Raw genomic sequence first — 22,434 nt, 5'->3', positions numbered from 1 at the left:
CAACTTAAACCCAGATTGCTGGGATTTAAAAGACCAGCAGCCAAGCCCGCTGCTCACGCAGCGCCGAGGACCACGGGCCCGCCTCGAACTCCTGTGGGAAAACACCCAACAAATACGAGGGCAGAGTAAGATGCTCTCAGACCCAAGAGGAGCCTCATGATCTATCCCCATGTGGCAGGCCATGCCCAACCATCACGGCTAAGACAAGCGGTTCAGCCCAGGGCTCGGCGAGTTGGCCGCCCTCGGGGCCATTCTTCAAGGGCCCCCTGGGCTCCGGTTGAGATGACGGAGCCTCTGTCCCCATGACGATGATGCTATAGCAAGGCCTCCGCACACCAGAGGGTCCCCAGAGCAGCAAGAGGTCAGGCCCAACTGCCAATATGTTAAAAACGTATTGGCTCCCGGCCGGCGTGGCTCAGGGGTTGAGTGTCGGACCTAGAACCAGGAGGTCACGGTTCGATTCCCGGTCAGGGCATAGGCCCAGGTTTCGGGCTCGATCCCCAGTGTGGGGCGTGCAGGAGGCGCCAATCAATGATTCTCTCTCAACATTAATGTTTCTCTCTCTCTCTCTCTCCCCCCCCCCCCCCCGTTCCTCTCTGAAATCAATAAAAAAATATATATTAAAAAAGAAGAACCCATTGGCCCAGTGGTTCCCAGGCCGGTCCAGAGTCCAGGGTGAAGAGAGAACCCTGTCTCTCTCTCTCTCTTTTTTTTTTTCTTTTTAAATATGTGTTTATTGGTTTCAGAGAGGAAGGAAGAGGGAGAGAGAGAGAAACATCAATGATGAGAGAGAATCATTGATTGGCTGCCTCCTGCACGCCCCCTAGTGGGGATCGAGCCCACAACCTGGGCATGTGCCCTTGACCAGAATCGAACCTGGGATCTTTCAGTTCACAGGCCGACGCTCTATCCACTGAGCCAAACTGGCCAGGGCGAGAACCCTGTCTCTTGGGGTGAGGAGGGCACAGTCAGGTTGCAGAGGGCCAGGCGCACAGGAGAGGAGGCAGCTGTGGCTGTTGCTGCTGCACGGGGACTGGCGTTTCCTCTGATCCACCTTCTGGAGGCTGTTATTCGAGGATGCACTTCCCTGAAACAAGGGCGGGCGCCGAGAAAGAGGTCACGGAAACAGGGCCCCGGTGGGGGGGTGGGGGGAGGTGCGGCCCACGGATGGCGTGATGGAACCTTGGAGAGAAGGATGGAGACCCGACCAGGGGCCCATCGGACTCCACTACTGGACACGTGCTCCGCCGTGGGTACCAGACCCCCGAAGCGGTGAAGAGCTAGCTCCAATCCCATCCTCTCACTGAACAGGGGTGTGGCCCCGGGCAAGCGACTAAATGTCCTCATGCCTCAGTTTCCCCACCTGTAGGAGAGGAGAACAGTCGTCCTGACGGGACCGTTAAAGTGAACGTTCAATAAGGTATTTTATTTAAAAATAAGTAAAACCTGAAAATAAAATAAAATAAAACTTGGCGATGTGTTAGGTAAAAAAAGCCAGGCTGTGGGATGATCTATTCTGCGTGGGGAGGGAGGAGAGGTCCCGGTGCCGCCCGTCGGGGACATGCAGCCGCCCCCGGAAGGATCTCGCCGACCAGACCAGCCTTGTGGGGGCTGGGGCAGCAGGGCGGACTGAGGTGTGCGGGAGGGTCCCACCAGACACCTTGTTTGTTGTTTGATTTTGTTTTAACCGTGTGTCTGCATTATGTTCTATGTTTTAAGAAAATAGCCAAGGTGAGTGGGTGGGATGGGCGGGGTGGGGAGGATGGGATGTGGAGGGTGAGTGGGGTGAAGATGCAGAAGGGGTGACTAGGAGAGGACACTTCAGGGACAGGGGTGCGTGGTGGGAGGGGCCTTGCCAGCCAGGCTCCGGCTACTACCCCACCCATTATGACCTCCCTAGCTGTGTCCAGACCTTTGTGACAAATGCCTTGAGGCGGACCTGTGAGCTGTGATGCCTGGAGGGCCTCAGTCAGAGAGTGGTAGGTCTGGCCAGGCCAGAGCCTGGACCTAGGGTCAGGAAGGGGTCATAGGGAAGTATGGAGGGACCGAAAACCCTGGGACCCTATGGCCACTCCCACCCCCAATGCTCCCAGCCCTCAACTTCAAGCAGCCACGGAGGATGCCTCGAACCACCCTGCCAGGGGTTTGTGAGGTGGCCCTGCCTGGTGCCTCTCAGCTCCACTCACTCAGTGGAGTCTTCCGGAACTTTCCCAGCCCCGGGGCCAGGGGGCGGGGGGCCCAGCGTAGGCAGTGAAGGACCTGGGGGCTTTATCGCAAGTGAAGAGGGAGAGATGCAGAGGCAGAGACCACGAGACCCAGCAGGGGCGAGGCCAGGACAGATGGAGGCAGGGCTGGCGTGGGGCTGGTCCCTGCACTCGGGAAGGGAGCAGGGGTCATCCAGGCAGGAGGGAGCCCCCAGCTCAGGGCCCAGATCCTTCCCGTGCCAGCACCTGTCACCGGGGGCAGGGACCCCAGCCTCACCCAGGCCAGCCTCCTCCCAGCTCCAGAGCGGGCCCCTGGGGCCTGCTGAACAGTCCTTCCTACAGTTGGAGCAGGAGAACCAGAAGCTGGTGAGTGAGGCGCCAGCCAGGGCCGCGGGGCTGGCCCCAGGCTTGGCACCTGTCTGTGCAATGAGCTCACAGCTGTTGCCGGACCTCCTCAGCCCCAGGCCCAGGCTGCCTCCGTCTCCTGCCCAAGAAATAGCTGTGATGAGCAGCCCCATCCATCTCTCTGCCTCCCACCCCCAGAAAAGACAGAACCAGGACCTTCGAGAGCAGCTGGGGGCCCTCCTGGGACCGGGGCAGCAGTTCCTGCCGCTGTGCCCGGAGCACTCGAGTTGCACAGCCCTGACCTGGGTAAGTAATGGCGGCAGCAAGGGTCCAGCAGGACTTCGGCTACTGTCAGGACGGACCCTGCGACGCCACGCACCACACCCTCCACTCCTGATCCCAAGTAGTCCATGACCACAGAGGCTGCCCACAACCTTGAGGCTGACCCAGGGCTCTTCCGCAGCCCCGTGAGCAGGCTGGCACCAGGCCCCTGGAGGACAGGGCACCTTTGCAGGTGCTGCGGCGGGAGCTGTGCCGGGGCGAGGAGTCCTTCGTGCAGCAGTCCCAGGTGGGCACCTGGAACGGGCCCTGGGGGATGGGGGCAGGTGCCAGGTGGGTGGAGGAGGAAGAAGCTGACCACCGGTGGCCCCGCCCCCATGCCCATCCTGTGCTCCTCCCCCAGAATGAGCTGCAGCAGATCCGACTGTCCTTTGAGAGGAAGAAGATGGCCATTACCGAGGTGCCCACCTGGCCAGGGTGGGGGGTGCTGGGGGACCCACGTGGTAGGGCACATCCTTGGGGCCTGACCTAGCCTTCCCCCCACCAGGTGTGGGATGGTGTGGCCGAGGTACACATGGCCCTGAACAACCAGGCCACCGGGCTCCAGGTAGGTCCCCGAAGAGCAATACCTAGAGGGTGGGGGAGGCAGGAAATGAGTGGGGGAGGGGAGGGGGGAGGCAGGGCGATCGGTCAGGGGTGCAGGACTCTTGAGCCCCTCTGTCCCCTAGAACCTCAAGAAGGATATTCGGGGCGTGCTAGACCAGATGGAAGACATTCAGCTGGAGATTCTGGGGTGATGTGTGTGGTCAGGGGCTGGGGGCGGGGGGGGGGGGGGGAGGGTGGCTCACTGAGCTGGGATGGTGCAGGTGTCCTGTTCAGGTTGGAACAAACCAATCCCTAACCCCTCCCCATTTCCGCGGCACCAGACCAGGGGTGGTGCCAGGCTGGTGTAGGGAGTGCCCATGGCCCTGACTGTACGCCTTCCCCAGGGATCGCGCCCAGTGCCGCACCCAGGCAAGAAAGGACCTGTGCATATCGGTAAGCCCCCGCCCCTCTCCCGATTTCCCCCCCTGACGGCCCTAACTGGGGAGGGGAGAGGTGGGCTGCAGTGGAAGAGGCCCCAGGGTGGGAGCCCCACCAGGAGCTACGTGGTCAGATTCACCGGGTAGACACGGTTGCAGGTGCCCGTCCTGGGCCTGGGGAGTAGAAACACACAGCACCCAGATCCCACAGGGAAGGGCAGGCTCTGACTGGCTGCTCCCCCCGCAGAAGGCGCGGCCACAGCTGGGATGCTCCGAGGGCTTCAAAGGCCAGCTCTGGTAGGTGGTGCGTGAGTGTGTGGGCAGAGTCCAGTCCCCCGGGGCTGCCCCACGGGTGCCCCTGCCCCCTGACCACCGCCGCCCGCAGGCTGCTGGCCCTGAGGCTGCTGCTGGGCGCCCTGCTGGCCTGCACCGCCGCCTACGTGTACGTGGTGGACCCCACACCCTTCGAGGGGCTGGTGCCGCCCCTGCTGAGCCGCGCTGCAGTCTGGAAGCTCCGGGCCCTACTGGACCCATTCCTGCGCCTCGAGGTGGACGACTTCCTGCCCTTCTAGCTGGAGGCCCAGAGGCCCCAGTGAGGAGGAGGCCAGGTGGCCAGCGCGGCCCCGGGTGCCCAGCAGCCGAGCCAGCCCCTGCCCACAGCACTGCCGTGCACACCGTCCTGCCAAGAGCCTCGGAGAAGGGTGGCGGCGGGATCTGTCCGGAGGGCTGGGCCTGCGGCTGGACATACAGTGGTGACACACACAGCGTCTGAGCTTGTCTCCATGGAGATGGGGGGAACCTGACTGCATCCTGAAGCTAATCTTAAAGTGGGGGTCCCTCAGGGTGGCACCCCACCTCGGCCTTCATGCCCTACCTGCCTGCTGGATGGCAGCCCCTCCACAGCAAGCCCCCAGGTTGCCCCTGGCACCAAGAGGGCCCTGAGCAGAGGGTATGACCAGGAGGGTCTTCACTGAGTGAGGACTGGGCATCCCCAGGCCTCCACCCTCATCAGGGGTCGGGTTCTCAGCCTGAACCTCAGACCTCGCACATGACTCCAGTCCCTGTCCAGTAGACTACCCCACACCCCGCTCCCCACACCCACCCGGCCACCACCGCCCACCCCACTCCTGCGCCCTCCTCAACCCAGGGTCCCTGTTCAGTCCAGCCTCCTGGCACTGACCAAGGCTCAGAGGACAGGGAACCACGTTGGTGGAGAGAGCTATGGAGGTGAACACCAAACATTTTATTTAGGGCATTGAATTGGGGCAGGGAATACCTTCTAGAATAGGAGCTCTGTGGCTTGCTCACCCCCAAGTGGGAGAGGCAGGGCTGTTGCCGAAGCAGGGAAAGGTGCCGAGCGCCCAAGTGTCCACCTCAGAGCGGAGGAGTGGAGACTGCGGGCAGGGCCTGGGCAGAGCGGGCTCACTGGGCCAGGCGGCTGGTCTCCTCCTGCCCAGGCAGGGCCTGGACAGCTCAGCAGGCTGGTGGCTCCAGGACATTAAGGCATCTGCACTGGGTTCGGGGAGGGGGAGTGCAGTGACCAGGGCAATCTGAGACCCCCACCCCAGCCTGACACAGAGGTCTGGGCTTCCTGGGGAGGAAGTGACGTCTAAAGCGCTTGGTCAGCAGGGAGGTCAGGTGATGGCGTGACACCCTAGGAAGGCCGTGCAGGTCCCAGCAGCTCCAGGGCCCCCACCTGGGGTGTCGGACCCCCTGCAGCAGATGGGAACTTCCAGAGGTGGGCGGGCACCTGGTCACGGACCCCGGTGGGTAGGGAGTCGGTCAAGGTTTGGCCCTTCAGCCCACACCCCCAGGGTCCGTGGCAGCCTGGCCTCCCTACTCTCCCATAGGTGCCTACTTGGTGTCCCGCGTGGGCCCCGAGAGGCGGGGGAAAAGGCTGGAGGCAGCCATATGCAGGCGGCACACAGCTCCTCGGGGAAGCACCCCAGCAGCTGGGCTCCAGGGGACCTGCAGCAGTGGGCGGTCCTCAGGGGGGCCGAGGCGGCACAGGTGCAGGCCGGGGGGCACCCTGGGCAGGCCACGACGCCCCCATCCATGGCTATAAGTGCCGATTCGCCCCCTGCGGGCCGCAGCGTCCCATGAGAGAGAAGCAGAAAGGTGGAGGTCAGCATGAGGCTGACCAGTGCAGGGGTCCAAGGTCTGGGGTACCCCCCACAGGGGGCCAACCCCCGCCTTCCCCCCTCTGCCTAGCTGTGAGTCCTGAAAAGCTGTGCGTTCCCGATGCCTCCCCCCAACACATTGAGCAGGCAGAGGTGAAGGGCCAGTAAATGCAGCTGCAGGTCATGGCAACAGCCACCGCAGGGCCCCCAGGCAGCGGGCGGCCCCGGGTACACCCCCTCCTTCATCTCCTGCGAGCCCTTGGGTTCCTGGGGGGGCCCCGGGGGCAGCTGCAGCCCCAGTCTTTCTCCAAAAGCCCTGTCGCTGCCAGGAATGACGCAGACCCAGGGGAGCCGCACGCTCGTCAGCCAAAGACCTGTGGGCCAGCCCCCACCTCCCAGGCTTCCAACTCCGCTTAAGTCAGCAGAAATGCCCACACGGAACATCCGATCCCACACTGCCGGCCTCCACCTCTCCTGGAGCCTGGATGGCTCTCCCCCGCACCCGCACCCCCACCCCCACCCCAGAGCCCCTGAGTATCAGCAACAGCCCTGGCCTTGCTCAAGGAAAGGATCGAAATGACTCTTTTTCTTTTTTTAATAAAATTATAGATATATAGATGTAGATATAAAAACATAAAACAGACACAACGCAAGCAAACGCTGCTGTGTGCTTACTCTCGGGTCCCTGGCGCCAGGCAGAGCTCTGACCCCCTCCCCATGTGCTTCCCACGCAGACGCCGGGGCTCTGGTGCCCCGACTCTGCATGCCTTGGGGTAGAGAATCTCGTTTGGCAGGGCAGGGACTCCTGGTCTCAGAGGCCCCTGTCGCAGCGTCCAGCCTGTGCCTGCTCCCACCTGCCCCCGGTGCCACCACAAGAGCATAAAGCAGAGGTTAAGGCTTCAATGACAGCGAGTTTCCCGGCAGTGGGGCCGCGGGGCCCCGAGCTTTAACACATGGGGCGTGGCATGGCAGCTCAGCGCATAGACATGGGGACACGCCCGCCAGCTGGGCGAGACGGGACACATGGAGCCAGGACCCCACCCACGGCTGGCAGTCTGTCCGTCTGTCCATCCACCTGTCAAAACCCAGAGTAGCCCTGGAGCCGGGTGGCCGTGGGCCAGGGCTGGCCTTCCCCACAGAAGCAGCGGCCTCACCACACTAGAAGTTTCCAGCGGGTCCCTGAAGGCGGCCGGTTAGGGTCAGCCCGGCGGTGGGCCCTCAGTCCGGAGGATGGCCAGGGACCCAGGCCCCTCTGTCCGTTTCCGAGCCACAGTGACCCTTCTATAAAGGGACTGGGTGGGGGCTGGCTTGGTGACAATCAGGGGGACATGGGTGCAGTCCACGCAGATGCAGTCCGTGACCCTCGAGGCCCAGCCTATGGGAGCAAGGGCACCAACACAGATCCTGGAGCTGGTGGCCCCTGGCCTGGCCGCACCCTGGTGAGCAGATAAGTGGATGGACAGGTGGAGACCGAGGGACAGACGCGTGGAGGCGTGGTTCTCCCTCCTGCTGATGCGTCCACACCTGCTGGGCCTCCTCCTCTGTCAGGCAGAGAAGTCGGGGGTGGGGGGCAGCCGCTGGGGGGTCCTGGTCCCCGTGGTGCCACAGCGGATGGGTGGCTGTCACTCCTCACACGGAGATCTCGTACGTGGTCCCACCCACGCCAGACACCTTCTTAACGAGTGTGTGCCGGGCGGGGCTGGTGGAGGGCCCTGGGGGGCCGGCGGCAGGTCCCAGGCGGGCCAGGCCCGGGGACTGCCCGTTAAGCTTACTTGGGGGGTTCTTCAGCTGAGGGTGGTCCCTGCATCAAAGCAAACACATACATGCAGACACACGGTGAACAAGGGACCGACCATGGCAGGACAGAGGCCAGTGAGGCAACAGGACAGATGATGCAGACGAAGCCCTGGCTAGCCACGCCTCTGAGCTCAGAAGGTGCCACCCACAAGACGGGTGGCCACACCGAGCCTATAGGGGGAGGGCTGTGCTGTCACAGGACCGACAGATATCAGAATAGCTGTCACACCCCGAGGACCCTTAGTCCCCCTACTGGCAAGACCATACGCATGGGGCGGCCAGGTGGACACCATCAGCCAAGCCCCTGGTTCTGCACGGTCCTGGTGCCCTGAGCTGGGAAGCCCAGTGATGCCTGTGCGGCCCTTCCCTGTTGCCTCCTGGGAAAACGAGGGGCTTCCCTCCTGCCCCAAAGGCTGCCCAGCAATGACCTCGCTGTCCACTCATGAGGGCAGGAGGCCCTCCCTCCGTCAGCTGCCATCCCTGCCTCTGCAGCTGCCACCTGCTGGACCTGTTACACCCACAACAAGACTCCCTGCCCTGGCCTGTGCTCAAGGCGGTGGGTGATGCCCCGAAGATGCTGCTATGTTCCCTGGGGGCCTGGGCCCACCTGCCCTTCTGAGCAGGAAGCTGCATGCCCACCCTCCTGAGCAGGGACAGCAGCACCATCTCCTGAGGAAGAAGGCCTGGAGGACCCCAGGCAGGGGTCTGTGCTAACTTGGCGGGAATGTGGAGCTTTAGGCTAAGATGCAAATCGTGCCACACCCTGGGACATGCCAGGGTGTCCTTGGAGGGGCACAACCCCCCAGGCAGGGAAGGTCCACCCCACCGGTGGCCTCAGGCCTTCTGGACAACCCGCACTTGCTCAGCCAAGAGATCCCACAGCCAGCCAGACACTGCCCCCTGCCAGGAAACCTGCAGAGTCCCCAGCACCCACCTCTGCACAGCCAGCGAGGGCGGTGGTTCCGGGAGGTCCGAGTGCATGAAGGCAACGGCTTTGGGGCCCATGTAGGAGGGCGAGCGGGGAGTGCTGGGCGGGGAGGCGGGGCCCTGGCGCAGGGGAGACCTGTGGGAGCCGCTCCCTGGCCGGGGTCCCGGGGCGTTGTTGTTGACCAGGTCTGCCTGCAGGGAGGAGGAGGAGGTCCTCGGCGCCCGGCTCACTGTGCTCGACAACGAGGACATGGATGTCTGCAGGGCGGGGTTGCGGGCGCCTCCGAAGCCCGGTCCGGCCACCAGGTCATCTCTGGAGCCGTAGCGCAGCACAGGGCCCCGGGGGCCCTCCGACAGCACACTGGCCTGCTGCAGGCTGTAGGAGCTGGGCGCGTCGTAGACGCCCGAGTCGCCAAAGAGCGAGTCGGCCTGAGAGCGCAGCAGCCGCTCCCGCTCCTCCCGATCCTTGCGCTCCTGGATGGAGGCCATGATGGTCCTGGACAGGTTGTCGTAGCGCACAGGCGAGGGCTCCCTGGGCCGGGGGCCCAACACGGGGCTGAAGCTGCGGGGCGGGGGCCGCGGTGGGTCACCCGCAGCCCCAGGGTGCAGGTAGGGCGAGCGGTAGCTGGCCACGCCGGCTGAGGGGTGGGCGGGGCACGCGTGGCCACCGGGCGAGGCGGGGTTGAGCAGGCTGTCGTAGGACAGGCTGCCATTGCGGTTGGGCAGCGCGTGGGGGGCAAAGATGCTGCGATGGGGTGTCGGGGGCCCACCCTCAGAGCGCAGGGGCTGGAGGGCCACGTGGTCCCCACCCCGCCGGCCTGCCGCCTTGAGGCTCAGGGATCGCAAGGCCCCTGAGAAGGTGTCGGCAGCGCTGAGCGGAGGGGAAGGCGAGTAGGTGGTGTGCAGACCACCAGGGGGGTAGTCAGGGAGGTCCAGGCTGGGCTCAGACGTGAAGTCCAGGCTGTGGAGGCTGTCCTCCCCCAGAGTCAGCGAGTCGGGGCCTGAGACCTGCAGGGAGAGAGGGTGCACGCCTGCCACTGCCCACCCGCCACGCCCCACCTGGTCACCGGATGCTCTGTGCCCACGTGGAGGCTGCAAACTTAGTGACATCTAGGTGGTGGCAGGTACAACCGACAAGCCGTCCCAGAAGCTCTCCAACCCCTGGCCACACCACCTGCTCCTTGTCCACCAGAGAAGGAAGTGGGGGGCGGGGTGAAGCAGAGCAGCAGCCCCAGGTGGTACCCCCCGGGGAAGGGTGCACACACTGTTCCAGCTCGTACACCCGGGGTGGGGGTGGGGGTGGGGTGTGCAGGGACAGCCTCGGCAGCTGGACCTCGAGGAGATGTCATAACCACACAGGGACCAGGGCCCTCTCTTGGGCGCCCCACCTCTGAGTGTCGGGGCACAACAGGGCCACAACTGGCCACTACACACACCCAGGGCAGTGTGCTTGCAGCCCCCCAGCTCCGGGACAGCCACAGCAACAGGGTCTTTGTGATTCGAGGCTCAGGCTGGAGACAAGAACCTGCAAAACCTCAACACAGAGCCCAGCTAGCATGTCTCAGTGGTGGCGCGCTGACCTATGACCCTATGAACCAGAAGGTCGAGGTTCAGTTCGAGGTCAGGGCACATGCCTGGGTTGCGGGCTCAAACCCCAGTAGGGGGTGTGCAGAAGGCAGCCAATCAATGATTCTCTCTCATCATTGATGAGTTCTCTCTCCCTTTCCTTCCCTCTCTGAAATCAATAAAATGTATATAAATTAAAAAAAAAAAAAAAACAGAAGAGGCATGGGTGGGGACAAATGTGACCTCAGGGGCCAGCCTCAGGGGGACAACCCCAGGCCCTCTGTAAGAGCCAGGACAATCGCAAGGAGGTGCCCTGGATGAGGGCACCCAAAGCCCACCCCTATCCCCAGGCAGGGCCACTGCACACGGCCAGAGAGGCTCGGGGTCACTGCGGAGACCAGTGGGCCCCAAGAAGAGGGGCGTCCTGGGGGGTGGGGGCTGGTCGAGGTGTGCTGGTCCAGCCACAGGGCTGCCTCTCAATGGCTGTGAAGGAGGGCGGCCAGCCTGGGAACGCTTGGGGAATTCCTGGGAATTCCTGGCAGTCCAGGGCCGCCGATGGCTCCACAGTGAGCACAAAATGCTTATACTTGGGCAAATAATGTGCTTTCTCAAACAATCTCAGATTCTTCTGAAGCCTTCCCGTGGGCCTGACCGAGTGACTAATGGTGCAATTCCTGGCATCCTGGCACATACTGCTCCTGGGGGCAGCCGCCTACTGGGCCAGCAGGCAGTGCCGGCCAAGGGAGTAGGGCCAGGACCGCCTGCGCCAGCCCCTCCCAGGACACCCTGCTCCGCTCCCGTCCACTGGCCCTAGCTGGGATCTCTGCAAAGTGGGATCCTGCTGACACCCTCCATGCCCCCGGCAGGGCCTCCCACAGGTGAGGCCTCTGGGGGTGGGGTCGCCCAGGCAGGGCATCAGGGGTAGGGCCAGGTTTCCTCACCTGCTCGCTTGGGCCACAGAAAGGCGCTTTGGGACCTGTGGGAAAGGCAGGCCGGAACTTGTACATGGCGGGTGTTGGGGGGCTGGTCCTCTGGGCCGACAGGGCGCTCTCTGGGGGAAATGGACCACAGTCAGGCCAGGGTCAATCATGCCCCTCCCCTCGTTTGGCCAGCCCCTCCTCACCAGCACTGCCTGGGCGTGGGGTCTGCCGGTCACCACCAAATGAGCCAGCCTCCGACTTGGGGGGCAGTGGCGGCCCCAGGTCCAGTGGCTTCTCATCCAGCCGGTCCAGGCTGCCCTTGGACTGGGAGGGGGCACGGTCAGTGGTGGGTAGAGCGTAGGCCAGGGCCCAGCCCACCGTGGGCAGAGGGACAGCTGGGGTCAGGCCAGTGGTAGCCCCACCCAGGCCACCCCAGCTTGTCCCTGCAGGGAGCTGTGGAACTTCCGGGCCCCGAGTCACTGGTGGCTGCAGTGGCAGAGCTCCACCCCCCTACCCCACCTGGGTGCACTGGACCATGCCTCCCTGGGGCCCTGGGACATCGAACCTGCCCCAGGACCTGCCCAATTCCTCCGCCCTCCATTCTTCCAGGCCCCTCCAACCTAGCTGCTTCGCGCCTTCAAGGGTCTGACCTTCCCCCCATCTCCTACCCACTCAAGGGCCCCCACCTTGCTTCGGCCCAAGCCAGCCTTCAGCCCGTTGTCACTAAGCTTGACCTTGAGCGGAGGAGCTCGATCCAGGAGTTCGGGCCGAAGGAAGGGCGGCTTCAGGCGAGCAGCCAGCGGCAGCCGGGGCGACTCCACCACATACCTGCACCGGGGAAGAGGGGGCAGTGGCGAGGCCGACCCAGTCTGAACGTATCCCGAGGGCAGGGCCAGCCCCACCTGCCAAGGGCAGAAGTAGACCAGGCTTAGGGTCTGCAGCTGCCCACCCTGAGCCCGGGCAGAGGCCCCCTCGACACCCGACCCAGGCCTCACCGGGGAGCCAGGGGGCTGCACAGCACGTGCTCCACGTTCCCATAGCAGCCTCGGGTGAAAGGATTCACGCCCCCACGAAACTTCCCCGTCACCTGCGGACAAGGGGCCCTTCAGCCAGCGTGGCTACCCGGGGCCCAGCCCACCGTGGGCAGAGGGACAGCTGGGGTTCCTCCTGGGTTGGTCAGGGTCAGGCCAGTGGTAGCCCCACCCAGGCCACCCCAGCTTGTCCCTGCAGGGAGCTGTGGAACTTCCGGGCCCCGAGTCACTGGTGGCTGCAGTGGCAGAGCTCCACTCCCCTACCCCACCTGGGTGCACTGGACCAGAGCCTCCCCCACCTACACGGGCCACCTGAGTGAGTGCCCCTGCAGCCTTGCCCCGACCCCCCAGGGTCCCAGTGCAGGCTTGACCCTCTCAGCATCGGGGACCCCCATCCCTGTCACAGCATGGCCCACCCAGGGTCTGCACCTGCTCATTGGTAGTGCGCCCCCGAGTGACCAGCACCACGTGGAAGCCGGTGAGGCCGATGACAGGGATGAAGAAGAGGCCGGCCACACACATGACAGCCATGCTGGCCCGTTAAGGCCAACGGCCAAGGACGAAGACACAGAGCAGGTGCCTGTGGACAAACTTCCCACCCATCCAGAAAGGGCAGCCCACCCCCTGGGGGTTCCCAGGCAGCTGACCCACCCGAGTCTGTTTCCCTGAGAATGTGCCCCCAGCCCACACTGCCTCTGTGGTCGGGCCAAGGATACGTGATGGTGGTGTGGGCAGCTCCCAGCCCCTCGGCGTGGTTCAGCACGTAGACCAGGCCGAAGGCGACGACACCCACCATGTGGGCGCTGAGGGACAGCAGGAACAGGAAGAAGTAGCGGTAGTTGCGGCGCCCGATGCAGTTGTTGACCCAGGGGCAGTGGTGGTCAAAGTCCTGGGCAGGAGCAGCACGTCAGGGTGAACGGTGGGTGGGCGGGGGGCGCGGGGGGTGAGGGACATGGCAGGAGGGGAATGGATGGGATGGCGGGGCGGTCACCTCTACGCAGTTGTCGCAGACGCTGCAGTGGGAGCAGCGCGGTGGACGGTAGAAGTGGCAGGTGGCACACCACTTCATACGGACCTGGATGCCCCGCACATCCACGTTCTTGTAGAGCGGGGCCCGGAAGTCGTCCTCCTTATCCTCGTCCTCATCCGCTGTGGGCCAGAGCCAAGGGTGGTGGCAGGAAAGTGACTTCCCTGGCAGGAGAGCCCCTCCCCGATCTCTGCCAGCCCACCCGTCAGGAACCCCCTACCAAAGACTCTCCCCGTGTCAGCCACTCACACTCTAGTGAGAGAGAGCGGATGACCTGCCCCAGCACAAGGTCCTACCTCGGGGGAAGACGCCAGGGTCCATGAAGGTGGCCATGCTGAAGTTGGCCAGGACGAAGAGGAAGATGATGCCATTGTAGACGGGAACGGCTGGGGACACAGCACGTGTCAACCACGGGCACCTGTGTGGCACAGCAGGGCAGGGCTGGGTCTGGGAGTGTGGCAGGCGGGTGAGGAGGGGACTTGGGGGCAGAGAAATTAGGTACATGCACGTGCAGGCCTTCAAGGCCACGGTCGATGCTCAGCATGGCAGCCAGGAAGGCCATGCTGCTGTGGGTCCCGGCAGGCCCCTGCCCACCTGCCTGCTGCTCCTTTGCTCAACCATTGGGCTATGCACGCTGTGCATGGTGCACGGACTCTGTGTGCCAGCTCTAACCCCAGCAAGCCCCCTGGTAGCTGTTGGGAATTTAACTCACAGTTGAGAAAAGTGAGGTTCAAAGAGGCCATAGGCCTGGGGTGGCACGACTTAGGAGGGGTGGCCAGAGCCCACCCGTGTCCTCCCACCGCACCCAGCACCTTTCCCAGGCTCCCCGGAGGGAAATGAGCCCTTTCTGTCCACGCACCGTGCCTGGCAGAGGCCAGTGACCCACCAGGTAGCTCAGGCCACCTGCATCCTCACCTAGACCTGTCCCAGCCCAGCGGGGCCCCTGAGCCTGGAGATCCTCAGGTGTGAGGAGCCCCAATTCTCAGCCAGTGAATGCAAAGTGGGGTGATCCCTGCTCTTCCCTGAGGGGCGCAGTCTCAGAGTCTGGGCCACCTGGCAGCGCCTTCTTTTCAGTAGGTCACCTTACACTCCACATGACAATGCAGAACGCTGGGAGACTCTAGGAAAGAATGACGCCCCCACCCCTTCGAAATCTTTCACCACTTGCCCCCTCTTCCAGGAAGCCTTCCCAGACTCCTGCTGCCCTGTAAGGGTCACGCATACCTCCCTGATGGGTACTCTGCCACAGACAGTATCTTCCTCAGCTCTCCTGGGACCTAACCAGAGCCCCCGCCAGTCCCTGGGCACATGGCCTCTGGCCCCTGCCCCAACTCACAGTGGGTCCCTGAGTCCCCTCACTCAGCACCCACAAAGCCCCTCTGGCCTCAGGCTCCCCATCTCCCCCATGGTCCCTGGCTGCTGTGACAAGCAGGGACATTCAGGGGGTTTGCTCTCTTCCCAGTACCGAGGCTCACTGTGAAGTCGGGGGGCGGGGCACCGGGGATCCCCGCCGCAGCCCTGACTATGAGCCCTGCCTGTCACCCAGCGCGTACAGGCCACACTGGCGCACCCACGCCTCATTTGGCCAGAGGCCAGCCCCGCCACCCCGGCAACCACCTCCATAGCAGCAGAACTTCGCTATTTTTAGTGGAAAGCAAGAAGCTATTTAAAGATTCCCTTCCCACAGCAGCACGCTTGGCACCGGGAGCCTGAGCTACCCCTTCCCCTTCTCCGGGACCCACCATGGAGGTGGATGCACAGCCTGAGGACGGGGTTCCCTCAGCCGGGAGGGCCTTCCTCTGCCACCCCTTTCCTGGGCGGCCCCAAGTACCCCCCAACAGACACCTTCCACACCTTCCACACTTCCCACCCGGCATGCTGGAGCCTAGCATACAGACAGCGCTCAATGTGACCCATTCAGCAAGACAACAGTGGGCGCCTGAGGCATGGTCTGCCCAGCAAGGCAGGGGTGGGGGCACAGGCCCAAATGCCAGTGGGGATGGGCTTTTCACACATGCCCGGCCCCCACGGAGAAGTGGAGCACTGTGCACCCCAAACGGGTGGATTGAACCAGCTCCCCATGGCACCGTCTGGGAAGGGCTGGCCACGTAACCTGCCAAAATGAAAATGTCCCACTTGTTTAAAAAGTATGAAGAATTTCAAGACAGTGAAAGCATTAAAGCAAATACGGGCCCTCGTGCACCTGAACGGTCCGAGGCCAGTGGAGGCAGCCTGTTCTGGGAAAGGAAGAGGCCGAGGGAACCCAGGATGCACTGGGGCGGGCTGAGGACAGGAGATGTGCAGACACTGAGCACAGCAGGCAGGTGGGCACTGAAGGCAGGACACGGGGGGAGACTAGAGTGTGAGCCCCGCCCACCACCGTGTCCAGGTTTGGCTGATGAATTCACAAGACCCACCGCCTACCTGCCCTGCACAATGGACCACACATTCCATCCTCCAGCTGTAGGGGGTGTGGGGTGCTTCTCTTCCCATTTTACGGATAAGGAGCAGGTATCGGAGGGCTTGACACATGCTCAAGGCCTTAGGACAAGTCTGCGTCAGAGCTGGGATTCAAGCCATTACATAGGCTGAACCCCTTGGGCAGCCCCCACCCCTATGCTGACCAGAGCTCCCACTGACCTGGGCAGCCGGTACTGCTTTGTCCTCCTTGAGCCTTGATGGACACCCAGGCCACATGGGCTAGACAGTGGCCCTGATTAGATGCCTAAGACTGGGGTGTAGCTGGGCAGCATTGGGGCCAGGTTTGGAAATCTGCACTGTGATGGGCCAACGCTTACACTGAGGTGCTGGGCGGCCTCCGTCCACTGTGGGTAGCACCTACCACTGCCTGGGCCGCACGTACCCAGGAGGGTACAGACCTTAGTTGGTGTTGGGTAGGCTGGGGAGGGGTGCAGGTCCTCTGACTGGGACCTGAGCCACTGCCCACTCTGCCTCCCATCTCCATCCCCCCAAACTGATTCAGACCCAAAGATTACGCACTCCCATGCGATCCTGTCCTCCGTCCCCCCACCCCCGTCTTCCCCCAGGTGGCCTTCACCCACCAGGAAATGCCTTAAAGGGAGCTCAGGCTGGGCTCACGCTTAAGGGGTATGGCTCACTGGCCAATGCTGCCAAGGCCTGGAACTCAGCCACCTCGGGAAACATGTGGGCTAAGGGAGGAAAGATGAAAGAGCCCATGCAAACACATGCATATGCATGTACACATGTGAACACGCAGGGACAGATGCATGCACATGTGCTCAGAACAGAGACACATAAACATGCTCCATACATGTGTGTACATAAGTAGACGCTGAACAAGCATGCACAGAGACACATGTCCACACATAATTGTGTACATAAAAGGCATGCATCCGTGAACACACGTGAACATGTGCTCAACCTGACGCACAAACATACAGATGTGCACGCTTGTGCACACACTAGCACACCTGCATGGCTACACATACATGGCCACATAGGCACACCTGCATAAACACAGACGTATGCACTTGTGAACACACGTTTCTCCTCCCACTGACCCCAGCCCCATCCAACCCGGCTGGGCTGCCGCTCGCTGCCCTTCCACCTCTCTGGGCGTCCCTTCGCTCTGTGACCAGGTAAGCACACGGATGTGTGGGGACACACACGCTCTGGGCAGGACCCGGCAGGCAGCACTGCTCGGCCCACCTTGAGTCTGTCCTAGGCACCAGGAGGGCCCCTCTGCCCACAGGGAAGTAACGCCACTCCCACCCAGCGGATGGTACACCATAGGCTCGCCCTGCTGCCTACAGCTAAGCTTGGGGCCAGAGTGAGGCCAGGGCTGGGGGCGAACGAGTCGGAGCTCTGAGCCTTCCTCTCTGACCAGCCCCTGCCTCCCCAGCGCCAGGGCCACACACCACGGCTATGAGCTCCCCCACATGTCGAGGCCCCAGGTCCTGCCAGGACCAACAGGGAGACACCTCCCAAGGGCGTGGGAGGTTATGCAAGGGCAGCATGCTCACCAAAGTTAAATGTGGACTGAAATTTTTAACTCAGACATTTTCATTTAAATTGGGTTCATCATTAACAGTCTGTGTTCACGCACATGGATACCCAGCACCAGAGGGTCTGTGGCCACTCTGCCCTGATCAGGCCAGAAAGGCCTCTGGCCAGCTGCACCCACCCACCTAATCCCTACAGAGAGGGAAACTGAGGCTCAGAGGGCCAGGGATACCCCAGGCCACATGCAACAAGCCCTGGCAAGGGGCTCACACCAAGTCCTCCCTCCCCATGCAGCTCTGTCCACCAGGACCCACCATGGTCTGGCCTGGTCCTGGGCTGGCCCTCCCACTGTCCTAGGCCGGGCCTTGCTGCCTGTCTGGGCCTCTGAGCATGGGGAGGGCTCAGGCCCACCCTGGGAACCAGCCCCGACATCCCAGAAGTCAACCCACTGGCCCCAGACATAGGCATGATGGCCCGGCCCAGCCCCAGGCATTGGTATTCTGGCAAGCAGCCCAGTTCTCTCATCTTCACAGGGTCTCCGTCGTTCTGCAAAGTGGCTCTGGGAGGAGTAAGGGGCAGGGGCAAAAGCCTGGACCCTCCCACACACCCTCACACCTGTCCCAGCCTGGCACTGAGCCAGTGTGAAGAGCTTCTGGGGCGCAGGAACCTAGGAAGGCTTCCTGGAAGAGAAGGGCCTCTGGGAACCTGCCCTGCGATGTGCTCCCCATTCTCAGAGGAGGGATACTCCAACCTCCTGGCATATTTTCCAGGCCACCGACTGTCCTAGCAACAGGGTCCGAGCCCCCTCAATGAGCTGGCCTTGGTCCTCCAGGCGTGGTTCCTCACCTCGCATGACACCAGGAGCTGCTGCCTGTGTGGACCTGCCCTAGGGGGGCATCTCATGTTTACTGGTGCACAGCGGGGCCTGGGGCCCTCAGCATCCAGTGAAGTCCAAGGATCAAAGGCAGAAAGACAACCCTGTGGGCTGGAGGGCGGGGAGAGGGCACAGGAGAGCTGCTCCCTCCCTGCACGTGTCTGAGTCTGGGGCAGGCCTGGGGCAGAAACAGGGCAGAAGCATGGGTACTGGGGTGATGAAAGGCCAGTCCTGAGAAGGGGACCGCCTGGACCCCCGATTGCCCAGAACCGGCATATTGTGCCGGCATGAATGGGCCGGGTCTGCCCCACAGAGCCCCCTTCTCAGGGACCCAGCTACCAGGGCAGGGGCAGGCCAGGGTTCATTGGGCCCAAACAATGTGGCCTCGGGGTCGGGCTACAGGGAGCCCTGTCCTGGAATGAGCAAGGCTCCCTTCGCTAGGTGGTCACTCCACCGGGACCCCGACTAGTGCCCCCGGGTCCCCATCCTGCCACAAAGACACACAGCCATACACAGGGCAGGAGGCAGGCACCACCTGTGGTACCCCAAAGGAACCCTGCACCTCCTAGCACGACGTCCCTGAATCCAGACCCCCATCTGTGAGAACAGAGGAAGACCTGGCATGGGGCAGGGTGCAGAGCGGGCAGCAGGTTTGGAGCCTACGGCCTGGGGGTGGGTCAAGTTCACAGGACAGGGAGTAAGAGCCCTCTGAAATCACAACCTCACCACGAGCGCTGGACACCAGGCCAGGTGAGCCTACAGAAAGAGACAATGGCTCTCTGGGGTGAGGTCAATTTCAATTTCTTTTTAAATGGTCTTTTTTTTTTTTTTCCTGCATTTCACAAGTGCTCGATAGAGAACACATATTACTTTGAAAGTTGGGAGGAAAAAAATGCTACATTGCACGTAGGAAATGAGAAACTGAGATGGTCACGCAGAGACCCCCCTCAAACCCTTCACCCCGACCCCAGAGCCAGGACTGCGCTGGGCCCCACCCCTGCAGGAGACCCAGCAGGACGCGCCACCCCTCTTCCGGTGTCTGCTGCCCACCTGCCCCTCTCCTCTCTGCCCCACAGTCAGCAGCTTCTGAGTGACACGAATCCGCCTGCTCACCAAAGCCAGAAATAAGCCCGTCCACACAGGCCTTTTTTAAACACGCTCTTGGCAGCCGGTGGCACCTACCCAGCTCTGGAGTCCAGGTAGAGGGCTCTCCCGCCTCCACAGACACCCAGTGCAGACCCACCAAACACAGGGCAGCCACGCTCGCTCTGGCTAATGTGAAAGGGGGCCATGCCGGCCCCTGTCCACCCCGCCTCCGATTCACTCTCTCTCGGGGGCTGACCTGCCTCTGAACAGAGGTCCCACTGGCTTCAGGTCCCCAGGTTACTTTGGTCCCCAGAGCTGTGCCTAACTAAGCCTGGGACCTGTGGAAGGAGGTGGTCACAGTCCCGCAGGGCTGAAGTCTGGGGCCCCCAATCCCTCCTGGTGCCAGAAGGAGACCTGGGGGGCGGGGAGGGGCATGACCACGGGGCGGGAGCTGCATCGCCAGCACCACTCCGATCTGTGAGCCAGCCGGTGTCTAAAGCTGCAAAAGCCCAGAGCCCAGCCTGCCTTCGGCCTCAAGGGTTCCAAAGCCCGCCATGGCCAGTGCCCCTGGGTGTGGCCTGGCCTGGGCCCTCCAGCTGCGATCACTAGGCTTTCCTATGAAGGTCAAGGAAGGGAGGAGGGTGCTGCCACGCCAGGGTCACTGGGGGCCGTGGGGCAGGCACGTGGCAGATGGGCTAGACCACACCTCCTCAGGAACAACGCGGCTCTGGCCCCTGGCCGGACAGCCAGGAGAGGGGCCGAACACATCCTCAGCTCCTTGCAGGAAGGGCTGGTGGCTCCGGGCAGCCCACGTCCCTCCTGAAGCCTGTGGGGAGGGGAGGGCTGCAGCCACACCCTGGGCAGCCACTGCACACACTCTCCTGCCCAGGCCCAGCGGCTCACACCCAGGGCCTGCCTGGCACACTCATTAGGTGCCCACGGGTCACGGGTGTCCCCGCACACAGGACTCACCTTTTCCTGGTGCCCAGGATAGGCACCTTCACGGCCTCAGCCCAGGGTGCGGGCTCACGCTGCCCAAACCCCTGGTGCCAGCCCTGTCCTGCCCAGCCCTCTGGACCCGGTCCCTGCCCCTGGTCCCTATCCCTCTGGCCGGGCTGTGGCCCCTGCGCCCCCGGCGACGCGGCGGACTCACGTGAACACGAAGAACAGGGTGCTGGAGCCGACCAGCAGCGCGGCGGCGGTGGCCACGGGGATGTACTTGGCGGGTTTGAGGCGCGTCCCGGGGCTGCGGGGCATCCTGGGCGCCGCGCCGCCGCATCCCTCCCCGGGGCCTGACGGGCGGGGCCGGCGGGGTCGTGCCGGGGTCGGCGGGGCGGGTTGGACGCGGCGCAGGACCCGCGGCGGCGGCGGCGGCGGCGGCGGAGGAGGAAATCCCACCCCAGGGGCGGAGCGGCGGCGGCGCACTGATGTCAGCGCGCCCCTTAAGGTGGACCGGGAGGCGGGGGGCGGGGGCGCGGGGCGGGGCCAGAGGCCCGGGAGGACCCTCCCGCCCCACCACGCCCTCGTTGGGATGCGGGCTGCAGAGCCCACCCCAGCCTGGGGCTCCCGAGCTCCCGCCCCGGGCCCTGCGCGCGCGGTGGAGCCGGGTCGGCCTCCTGCGCGGCGCTCGGGACGCTCAGAAAGCGGGCCTCTCCTCGCCTCGGTGCCCCGGTCTAGCGAGTGCCCGCGGCTCTCTAAGCCACAGCCGTCGCACCTGCAAAGCCCTGCCCACCAGCTGGACACTGTAGAGGACACCGGGCACCCTGTGTCCAGCCCGCAGGCCCCTCCTGGGCCTCTGCAGACCGCTCGCTCCCTGAACGCCCCCGAGCAGCGGGTGCCTGCGGGCAGGCGATGCCCCCGCTCCAGGCCATTCTCGGGAGCGCCAGGCCCGGCTCCTCGGGGGCTCCCCCACCAGGGGGTCAGCGGTGACACTGCGCGGGCACCTTGGGTGTTTATCCCCGTCCCGCCGCTCAGCCCTCGGGCCGCTGGGCTGGAGCAGCACCGCTCGCGGACAGCCTCAGGGCAGGGGGAGTGGTCCCTCTGCCTCCTGGCCCGAGCTGCAGGCCTGGGGTGTGGGTGGGTAGAGGCCCCGGGGCAGGCGCGTCCCTCGGCCCCCCGAGGCAGGGTGGAGCACCCCTCAGGAAGCACCGGGCACTCTGCCCCTGCGTGGGATCGGCCCGTGGTCAGGCCCACCTCCGGCAGGAAATCCCCCCGCCCCTGCCCACGCCGCTTAAGGTGGACCCGCGGCCTCGCAGAGTCGGCGCGGAGTGGGCGGGACCATCTGGGCAGCGAGTGCAGCGCCTCTGGGAGGTCGGAACCTCCATCAAGCTCCAAGGCCTCCCCAGGGAGCACCAAGTGTCTCTGTCCGCGGCACTGCGAGGCACATTGACCATCTCCTCCGGCCACGCTGACACAGGCCCGGTGGCTCCTAGAGGCCCCTCCGTGCTGGTAGGTGGGCCTTCTTAAGGCCCCGGCCCCAACGGCTGCAAGCTACTACTAAGGACCCCTGGATGGGGGCCAGACCCCAGCGTTAATGCAGCTTGACAGCAGATCTGGTGATGTGCTTCCTCCCACCACATCCAGTTGTAGCGGTGCCCACTCCGGGAGGCCCAGCCCTTGGGGGACTGGCTCTGACAGGGTCTGGGGGCGGTGGGGTGGATTCAAGGTGCAAAGGTGGACAAAGGACAGCCTCCACCTGGAGCAGACCCCTCCTCAAGCCTAGCGGAGATGCCACAGCCCTACAGGCCTAATGCAAACAGGCCCTCGGGACAGGGGACACCACACCAGCCAAACCCTGCCCCACCACTTCCCCTTTGCTCTTGCCCTTCTGCAGCCCTGTACAGGGAATGCTGTCCCCCACCGCCCCCCTTGCCACACACACACACACCCAACTTCTGGTAACAGGGCCTGGACATAGGCCCACCCATCAAGAGGCCCCTCCCCCACTGCACCCACAGTAGGGCCCTGCTTTGTGTAGGGGTGCCAGGTCAGCTGAGAGCTGAGTGCCAAATGCTGGTCACAGGAAGAGAGGGCTGTCATGTCTCTCTGCTGAGGTCCCTGCAGAGGGGGTCCTGGGTGGGGGAGACCCAGTGAGGCCACAGCCCAGAAATACTCTACCCAAGGAGTTAAGATCCCAGGGAAAGGAAAGCGCAGCGTTCCCAACCCCCTTCCCACCCGCAGGAATGAAAAAATTGTAGGTCATTCCTATCTCTTCTTCCCCAATATTGTTAGCACCTCAATTCTGGCTTAACA

General features: G+C 63.6%; 2 protein-coding genes across 4 annotated transcripts; one reads left to right on the top strand and one right to left on the bottom strand.

Annotated features, from left to right (window-relative positions):
• Positions 1-2,036: 2,036 nt before the first annotated feature.
• On the top strand, positions 2,037-4,422 carry CCDC188 (coiled-coil domain containing 188; the record flags this gene model as incomplete). Its single annotated transcript, XM_081114212.1, has 9 exons — positions 2,037-2,570; positions 2,748-2,855; positions 3,013-3,117; positions 3,232-3,288; positions 3,376-3,435; positions 3,557-3,621; positions 3,818-3,866; positions 4,098-4,147; positions 4,236-4,422. The coding sequence occupies 9 exons, from the start codon at positions 2,037-2,039 to the stop codon at positions 4,420-4,422; spliced, it is 1,215 nt and encodes a 404-aa protein (XP_080970338.1).
• Positions 4,423-5,071: 649 nt separating this feature from the next.
• On the bottom strand, positions 5,072-20,538 carry ZDHHC8 (zDHHC palmitoyltransferase 8). Of its 3 annotated transcripts, none has more exons than XM_081114205.1 (11): positions 20,336-20,538; positions 13,535-13,656; positions 13,203-13,360; positions 12,928-13,100; positions 12,641-12,743; positions 12,176-12,267; positions 11,867-12,008; positions 11,384-11,504; positions 11,202-11,311; positions 8,702-9,702; positions 5,072-5,930 (listed from the first exon to the last, which is right to left on the bottom strand). In XM_081114205.1, the coding sequence occupies exons 1-11, from the start codon at positions 20,437-20,439 to the stop codon at positions 5,705-5,707; spliced, it is 2,352 nt and encodes a 783-aa protein (XP_080970331.1). In that variant the 5' UTR covers positions 20,440-20,538; the 3' UTR covers positions 5,072-5,704. The 3 variants fall into 3 exon arrangements, with proteins under 3 accessions (XP_080970331.1, XP_080970332.1, XP_080970333.1); XM_081114206.1 differs by having other exon boundaries at positions 5,080-5,909; XM_081114207.1 differs by lacking the exon at positions 5,072-5,930 and adding an exon at positions 6,548-7,771.
• Positions 20,539-22,434: the final 1,896 nt, after the last annotated feature.

The sequence above is a fragment of the Myotis nattereri genome (genome assembly GCF_964212035.1).
Source record: "Myotis nattereri genome assembly, chromosome: 19".
Taxonomy (NCBI): domain Eukaryota; kingdom Metazoa; phylum Chordata; class Mammalia; order Chiroptera; family Vespertilionidae; genus Myotis; species Myotis nattereri.
This window is presented reverse-complemented; position numbering and strand designations above follow the sequence as displayed.